At 39.7% G+C, this 9219-nt stretch overlaps 1 protein-coding gene across 4 annotated transcripts in view; it reads right to left on the bottom strand.

Annotated features, from left to right (window-relative positions):
- Positions 1 to 2649: 2649 nt before the first annotated feature.
- fam219b (family with sequence similarity 219 member B) overlaps positions 2650 to 9219 on the bottom strand; it is a 36405-nt gene continuing 29835 nt past the window's right edge. For 2 of the 4 annotated variants that reach the window (XM_072553032.1, XM_072553034.1), the window contains 2 exons: positions 8241 to 8295; positions 2650 to 7258 (listed from right to left, as the gene is read on the bottom strand). In XM_072553032.1, coding sequence (XP_072409133.1) covers positions 7100 to 7258; positions 8241 to 8295 — 214 coding nt within the window. In that variant the 3' untranslated portion in view covers positions 2650 to 7099. The remainder of the gene's footprint in view (positions 7259 to 8240; positions 8296 to 9219) is intronic. The other 2 variants (XM_072553033.1, XM_072553035.1) reach the window with 1 other exon arrangement.

Raw genomic sequence — 9219 nt, 5'->3', positions numbered from 1 at the left:
CAAAAAGCCCTTATTGGAAAACCACCTGGTTCACTAATGCTCTTTAGGAATGGAATCTGCCATCCTTACTTGGCCTGGCCTAGATGTTACTGGGCGACACAGTGGTTAGCATTGCTGCCTCACAGCACCTGAAACCCGGGTTCAATTCCCACCTCAGGCGACTGACTGTGTGGAGTTTGCACATTCTCCCCGTGTCTGCGTGGGTTTCCTCCGGGTGCTCCGGTTTCCTCCCACAGTCCAAAGATGTGCAGGCCAGGTGAATTGCCCATGCTAATTTGCCTGTAGTGTTAGGTAAGGGGTAAATGTAGGGGCATGGGTGGGTTGCGCTTCAGCGGGTCGGTGTGGACTTGTTGGGCCGAAGGGCCTGTTTCCATACTGTAATGTAATCTAATCCAGACCCACAGCAATGGGTTGACACTTGAACCTTGCAGCTCAGCAGGAGGTTATTTCCAGCCGTTTCATTACCCTACTAAATAACATGCAAAACAGTGCTGAAAATACCTGCTTTCTATTTATCTGTTTGGGTTGGTGATGTTATTTCCTGTAGTGAAGTCACTTCCTGTTCCTTTTCTCAGGCATTGGTAGATGGGGTCTAACTCGATGTGTTTGTTGATAGAGTTCTGGTTGGAATCTATGCTTCTAGGAATTCTCATGCATGTCTTTGTTTGGCTTGTACTAAGATGGATGTGTTGTCCCAGTCGAAGTGGTGTCCTTCCTCATCTCTATGTGAGGATACTAGTGAGAGAGGGTCATGTCTTTTTGTAGCTAGCTGGTGTTCATGTATCCTGGTGGCTAGTTTTCTGCCTGTTTGACCAATGTATTGTTTGTTACGGTCCTAGAATGGTATTTTGTAAATAACATTAGTTTTGCTTGTTGTCTGCAAAAGGGTCTTTCAAATTCATTAGCTGCTGTTTTAGTGTGTTGGTGGGTTTGCGGGCTACAAACCCACCAACCCACTAAAACAGCAACTAATGAACTTGAAAGACCCTATACAGACAACAAGCAAAATTAATGTTATTTAGAAAATACCGTTCTAGGATTGTAACAAACACTACATCGGACAAACAGGCAGGAAACTAGCCACCAGGATACATGAACTCCAATTAGCCACACAAAGACAAGACCCTCTCTCACTAGTTTGCTCACATACGGATGAGGAAGGACACCACTTTGACTGGGACAATATATTCATCCTGGATAAGCCAAACAAAGAAACACGCGAGAATTCCAGAGCTGCTAAGTTTTTTCCAGCAGTTTCTGTTTTTGTTACTAGTTTAGCCTTACCTGGAGTATGATGACCATTTCTGGGTGCAGCATTTTAAGAAGACTGTGAAGGGGCCAAGTGAATACCTTCATTTCTAAAACTTATTGCAAAGGGTGCAGAAGAGGGTTACAAGACGGTAGTGGTACAGTGGCTCAGTGGTTAGCACTGCAGCCTCACAGTGCCAGTGTCCCAGGTTCAATTCCACCCTTGGGGGACTGTCTGTGTGGAGTTTGCACATTCTCCCCGTGTCTGCGCGGGTTCCCTCCAGGTGCTCTGGTTTCCTCCCACTGTCCAAAGATGTGCAGGTTAGGTGAATTGGTCATGCTAAATTGTCCATAGTGTTCAGGAATGTATAGGTTAGGTGCATCATTCAGGGGTAATGGGCGTGGGTGGTTACTCTTCGGAGGCTCGGTGTGGACTTGTTGGCCTCTTTCCACACTGTCGGGATTCTATATAGACAAGTCGCTCGGGTGAGGAACTTCAGATTAGAGAATGTGGGACTACTCGCCCTTGAGAAGGCAGTGCAGAAATAGATTGAAATATTCAATTCATGGTGAATCTGGACTGAGTAAATAGGGAGAATGTTCCCTTCATGTAAGGATTAAGAGAAAAGGAGAACAGATTTAAAATGGTTTGTAAAAGGAGCAAAAATAAAACATTTTCACGTAACAAGTGGCCTAATTTAGAGTGTACTGCTTCAGAGTCTGAGTCAGGCTCGATTCAGGTATTCAAAAAGGGATGGGAGACTAGCATTTGAAAAGGAAGAATGGGGAGGCAATGGCCTCATGGTACTGTGGCTGGTTGTTAATCCAGAGCCCCAGGTAATTTTCTGGGGACCTGGGTTCAAATCCTCCGATGGCAGATAGTGGAATTTGAATTCAATGAAAAAATCTGGAAATAAGAGTCTCACCACGGCCATGGATACATTGCTGATGGTCAGGAAAACCCTTCTGGTTCACTAATGCCCTTTCAGGGAAGGAAGCTGCCATCCTTACCTGGTCTGGTCTACAGGTGACTCCACAGCAATGGGGTTGACTCTTTGACTGCCCTCTGGGGAATTCTGGCCTGGCCAGTGATGCCCACATCGCATGAATGAATGAAAAAGAAACATGTGCAAGGTCACGGCTGGGAGCAGCAGAACGGCGCTATGCTCAGAGAGCTGGCATTGACTCGATGAGCCAAAAGGCCTCCTTTGCCGACTTGTAACAATTCTGAGATTCTGTGGATGCTTTCCAAACAGCAGTTCAGCGATCCCAACCCAAGATTCCAGCTAGCAAATTAAACGGACCTCAGCCTTAGCCTTCCTGAGGCACATGACTTGCTGCACAGTAAACACGAGGAGACATAATAATCCCTGTATCTGACAAGCACAAGGCAGGCGCAAGTCTTTTAAAGCATTCTTTATTTTAATTTGCCATACCAATAACATACAAAAAATAAATGCAATTTAATAAAATGTAGTTAACTCTATGTATTGCACAGAAAGAATATTTAGTCTTTATATTTTGCATACACTGTGTAAATTGAAAACTTAAAGACGGCTTAAGAATCAGATGGCCATGTGGCCCAGTGCATTTTCACAATCCATTGTAAGTTCCAGAAAACACAACACAACACACAGGTCACAATCAATTTTAACTACATCTTCACTGCCCATATTCTCAGAAACGTGATGGGCAAGCTAGTGTATCGAACATTAAACTTCTTTCCATACGATTTTTTTAAGCTTCCCTTTTCTGGGTTCTTTGAAAGATGACATTTAACTTGGAGTAGGCGTACAGCAATGCAGTTGTTCAGGCAATTAATTCAAACTTATCTTCGCAATTACTGCTGAAGCTGAGTACAATTGTGTCACTTTCCTGAGAAATCATTTCTACTTCTGGCCAGAAAGAACATGTTACTATATCCCCTTCCTGTATAATGAGCCTGAGAGTTGCAGCTCCCCAGTTGAATTATGAATTAAATACACATAACAGCCATGCATATTGGATGCTATAGTGTATTTTAGCAAAGACCTCCCTAGCATACTTGTAATATTTCTCCTTCTGAACAATAAAATCCACAGCCTGTCTAGAGACATGTGGATAACAACATTAATAATTGACGATAGTGATTACCAGACAGACAATCAGTGCTCCAATCAGACTCCTATTCTTTAGCAGCATATTTCATTTTGGCTGAAACTGCTGACCCTAACTCCTGCCAAACACTCCTCTCCCCACCAAAGTTAATCTGAAAAGGCACCACTAACTCCTATGCTTAGTGTATCACAGTAAATGCAAGAGACCTGAACATACAGATGCATATTGCGAATGCATCCAACACCACACTGCACCTAAACAAGAGTATGCAATCATCTCCAGGATAAAGATTCAACTGCAATTAAGCACTGATGAATTCAGCTACAAGATGTACGACGTAGCTGTCCCAGAAACGGGGCAGCTCATAATCCAACCCCGAGAAATGTAATCATCAAAAAAAAAACTTGTCAGAATCATAATGTCTTTAATCGATAGTGACCACAAAGCTTGAGAGATTTCAGCAGTCTCTCCTTAGAGGTTTAGAGTACAGCATTAAATAGATGAGTTGATGTGGATGAATTAATTGAGAAAATTATTAAACTTCATCTCACATTTCAGTAGAACAAAGTTAGATTTAGTTTGGAAACTATTGAATAATTCCCCTTCTCCAACATCAGAGTCTTCCAACACCAGGTTTGAATATTCCTCGATGGTGATCTTAACTATTAAATATAATGAACTAAATTACAGCAGATATCAGCCACCATAATAAACAGCAATTGGTAAACAGAATTAAAGTTTAACTTTGTTTATTACAAAATTTTTTGCTACTCCCGAGCAAAGCAATTAAATAGAATTAATGGACATTAAAATAATTTTATAGACCTTTGCAACATCTCACATGTATATCCAAGTGGTGGGAAGTTATATAGCGTTCAGAGATTTTTACTCCAAAGCTTTTTGAGTTCTCTGCCTTTCCCCATGTTTCTACTTTGCACTAATATTTATAGTGTAACCTCAAAGCTAAAGAACCAAGGTGCTGACTATTTTATTATCAAGGCTATGTGATGCTGATTCATTTAATTTCCCTTATGGTTTAAACATTAAATGACTTCCAGTTTACTAACTATTCACTCTTTAATTAGTCACAAATATACGAGCAGCTGAAAGCCACAATTTAAGATGCTCAAACACAATAACGCCAGGTTTATATTCTGCTTAAAGACACAAGTAACTTTGATAACTTATAAGCAAACTTCCAAAGGAAAATCAAAAGTACTAACAGAGCTGGACCAAAGAATTTTTAAAAAATTAAAAATCCAGACTTCACATCAGTGACATAACTAAATCTGAACAAACTGAATGAGAAAGCAATAATAAAAAACAAATAAACGACACATCCTCAAAGCAAGGAGGACCAAGATGCATATTTCATAACTGTCCAGTCTGTTAATGTGGATAATAAATGCTCCATTAGGTCTCTGGAGAAAGGAGAGGACTGACAGGTAGTCAGAGTGTAAGAGACCAAACTAGTCTAACTCTAAACAAACCTCTGGACCCTCTCCTAGCTCAAAACAGGCTGAAACATCATAAAGAAATGTAAAAGTATGCAATGGATGTTTTAACCCAAGAGTGATCTGGAGAAGAACAGCAGATGGCCTAAGAGAGTGACAATATCCCACTACAGAATACAGACATGGGCAGTCATTGTACAGACAGGTGTGAGTAGCAAGTGCATCTCACGACAGACAGTTCAATTTTGTTTGGTTCAAGTTCAACACTTAAGCAAAAGCGCATGTAAACACAATGCATTGAGATAAAGAACTGATATGAAGACAAGAATCAAAGTGCATCTGATGTTGCTGCATACAAACTAAATATACAAGACATAAATACTCCAAGTACCTCAGAAAAGCCCTTTTCCCAACTAATCAGTTGTAGTACTTAATATGGTGGGATTGCAAAATCTGATCTCTTTGAAATCATAGTCATCTCTTACTTTGCGGCTAATTCAATGAGGTATCCATTATTGAAATAAATTGTTCTAAAATCATTAAACATGCTTATGGATTATAATAGAATCGAGTAACCAGCCTAGATAAACTGCTCATTATTTTCCCATTACCATTTAATATACATCATGTCATTGTCATATGAAATAAGAATGGACATATCACTAGGTACACCCATAAAATCCCCATCAATTAGAATGCAATCAAATGAGCGGCCTCAACCCCTCTCCTCAACATTTAATTTGACAAATTACTATTAAGAGCAAGTAACCTGCTGTTATCCAAAAGTCAGCCAGCTCACTGCACCTTCCATTGGTAAGTAATGGTAAATGGGTTGCAAAACACAATGCTTACGGTAGCCAAACGATGCTGCGCTGTGCCAAAATTTATACAAAGTTTACCTTCTGTCTGGCTCCCTCTTTCATACCATGAGCTTAGCAAGAATGGCGAATAAGCAGCTTCCTGATTCCCTGTAATTAGCAGCCCAACTATTACTTACAATAAATGACTTCCTTCCACTTTCTCACACACCCATTCTACTCTCTCCGCCATCCCATCATCCTCTGCAGGAACAGCTACAATGTTTTCATCCCCTTTAATGGATAGCATGTCAAAAAAAAACCCTGAAACTTATTGAAACAGGCCAGAGGGAAAAAAACAGTGTGCTAATCAACAGAAACATTTTCTAAGCATAGGGCCCAGATACTAAGTGTCCAAAATTATTCAAAAAGTTCTAATTTAGCTTCACAATATTTTGGAACTAAATATTAATACTGTCAATAAGTAATCTTTGTTCACGTCAAAGTAAGAACAAATTCTGATCATACCTATGTAGTGTCAACTCAATCTAAACTGAGCGTTGTTTAGGTGATGCACTGTATAAGTTACGGCATCATCAAATGCTAATATCCAATGCATATGATCTACATATAAAGACTGCAACTCAGGGAAGATTTTAGCCATTTTCCTCAGCTTCATTTCAGTATCCCACCACTGCCTGAGGACAAAAAATAAATCTGAAAGGAATTTTCTTTTTCCTCAGATTTGCTGCAACTCCCCCAAAGCCCAGCCCTCTCAGCAATGCTGTTTGTCCAACAGAAACGTAAGCTAGTAACATAACTACTGCCCTCACCATGCTTCATTCCTAGCCTGCCCACTAAATTTACTCATCTGTGGAATAAAACGGTCCTGTCCTTTGATATGCCAATCCTGAAGACATCCGTGCAAAATACCATTTTCCAGCATCGGTTGTAAGCCTACGGAATTGGAACCAGCACTTTTAAAGTTACATAGGAGCACCCCACTCTATGACCAAACTGTACAATTTCACTGCCAACCTCTGTGTGTAGTCCCAATCTACTCTAGTATTCAGTTTTCTCTGTTTTGAAAGGTTCCCTTCCTTTGGATTAGTGAATAAAGAAGGTAAAGATCAATTAAGCTCGGGTGTGAATTTCAAGCCAGCATTAGGTAATAATAATTTTATTACGCTACTGGCAAAATGAGTAGTGTAATATAGAGAAATTAGTAATAGCTTTTAAGCTGTCATCTCAGGCCTAATTTCAGTTATAAATGGTATTTGATTTAAGGGGGTTAGGCCAAATTTAACGAAAGTGATTAGCAGTTTGCAATGACCCAAATAATATTTTTAAACAGGATCCTATCATGCTAATGTCTTTTCTCAGTTTATAATCTCTTTTAAACAAGTTCAGCCAAAATATATATATACACAATATATATATTAAAAAAATTTAATTGCCTAAAATGGAATTATCTTTCGACATGGTGGTAGGGGTGGCAATAAACTACTGGACAGTACAAGAACTTTCTGCCTGGCAACAAGCGCAGGCTGACGAGGTAACAGGCTTAGGAGGAATGAGGTCGAGATCTTCATCGTCCGGTATTTCGTCCAGATGATAGCCATCTTTCAGGAGCTGCCGGTTCAAGTCCTGATTAACTTGCTGCTGGAAGAGAGAATGGCCAAACAGAAGTAAAATAGGGGATCAAACACAATATCGCACACACAGCAAGGGCACCTCAAAGTACAGCAAACTTTGTTTTAACCCGCACTTTAACAACCAGCAAAAACTATACACCTCAAATACCACAATGTCTGAGTACTAATGCTGTAAATAAAAGATAACAGTGGTGTGTGTACTCTCCGCATTATGATTCTATTAATTGCTGTGTTCTTTTATATTGATGTCAGGTGGTGCACAGATGTTTCTAACATGGATATTTTGAGGAATTTTGATGTCTCAAAGCTTCACTTGGTTAGGGCTTACTGTGGTTAGGCATACCTGTTGATTATTCGGAACATTTGATTAACTTCCTGATCCTATAAATGCCAGTTAATAAAATGTTTGTTACAGTACAGGGACCAAAGGGGAACTGGAATAAATCTGCATCTTGATTCTAACTATCTGAGGGGTATGAGAATGTTGAGGAATTTTTAATTCCGTATTTAAAATGTTCTGCCATCTCACTGATCTACCCCTCAAACAGCAGCTCAGGATGTGGTAAGGATGCATGCAGCTGCCAAACACGTGCCAGTGATTACATGTGCAAGTATAGCCAGAGTGACTGAGCTTTTCAATTTACCCTTGCATGAATGCCATTTACATGTCCTTGCACTGCTTTATCCAGACTGCAACCTCCAACTTGTTTCTCAAATGTTACATTTGCGTTTCAGATATTTGCTTTACTTTTGCATTCCTGGTGGTTTACCTTTTGATGCAAATTTAACATGGCGACCACAAAAAGCGTGTGTGGAAGGAAGCATCAACTTTCAGCTCCACTCTACAGCCCATTGGGTGCAATGGCCCTGAAAGCAACACTGGAATAGCACTGGTGGCAAGTAGCACTATAAACACATCTGGGAGCTCCCTGTAACACCTCACAACCAGCTCAATTAATAAAGTAAAATAAGTGCATGGGTCAGCTCACCTCTGCAGAGGAATAGCCTGATGAGGAATAATACTTAGACTCAAATTCACCATCACTGGAAAAGAACAGAGAGAGAGAGAGACGAGCTTGCAGTGTGAAAGATTTAATAAAACAACTTATATATGGCTTTCACAATCATAGATTACAACTAGTCTTGCTCATTAAAAAACACCTGCAGTCACCGTTTGAAAATAGGAAATGCATCAGCCAACTTACACACAGCAAGCTCCCACAAAAGGAAGTATAAGGACCAGACTTCATTTTTTTTTGTGACGATGAAGAGACAAATATTCACTAAAATAACAGGGATAATTTCCCAGCTGCTCTTCAAAATAGTGCCATGGGTTGTTTTAAGTTCAACAGAGTGCGCAGATGGGTCTTTATTTAACATTTTACCAAAGAATTAGCACAACCAGCACTGCCCTGGAGTATCAGGTTTGTATTTTTTTGTGCTGAAGTGGGACTTGAACCCACATCATCTGACTCGAAGACAAATCAAGTCAAACCTGACACCGCTAAATGACACCGCTCAATAAATATTTCTGGCTTAAAATGTTATTGAAAATATTCCCATCTCTGTACAAATCTTGCTACAAAATTGATGGTTTTAAACTATAAAAATTTATCTGCTGCAGGAACTTGCAAAGCAAATGTTGTTTAAGTTTACATCAGTGGAATGAACACGTCTGTCAAAGCTTTAATAAATGTTATGAAGGAAATTTTCAACAATGCTCCAGCAGCCTGAAGCAGTTCTTCACAGCAGGAATTAGCAGCAATCAAACACAGCACAGATCTCTGACCTGCATCAAGCTTTGATCATTTTAATGAAACTATCAAAATTAAATATTCAGTGATTTGAGGGGATTTTCAGAGCCCAGTAATACAATGCTGAAGTCAAATACTGTATAGGTGCTATGTAAGGTTTTATAAAAAATTTAAAATTACATCAGGGGTTTTTATTAATCAGTATCAGAATATA

The sequence above is a fragment of the Chiloscyllium punctatum genome, chromosome 33 (genome assembly GCF_047496795.1).
Source record: "Chiloscyllium punctatum isolate Juve2018m chromosome 33, sChiPun1.3, whole genome shotgun sequence".
Lineage (NCBI taxonomy): Eukaryota > Metazoa > Chordata > Chondrichthyes > Orectolobiformes > Hemiscylliidae > Chiloscyllium > Chiloscyllium punctatum.
Note: the sequence above shows the minus strand (reverse complement) of the source record. Positions and strands in the feature narration are given on the sequence as shown.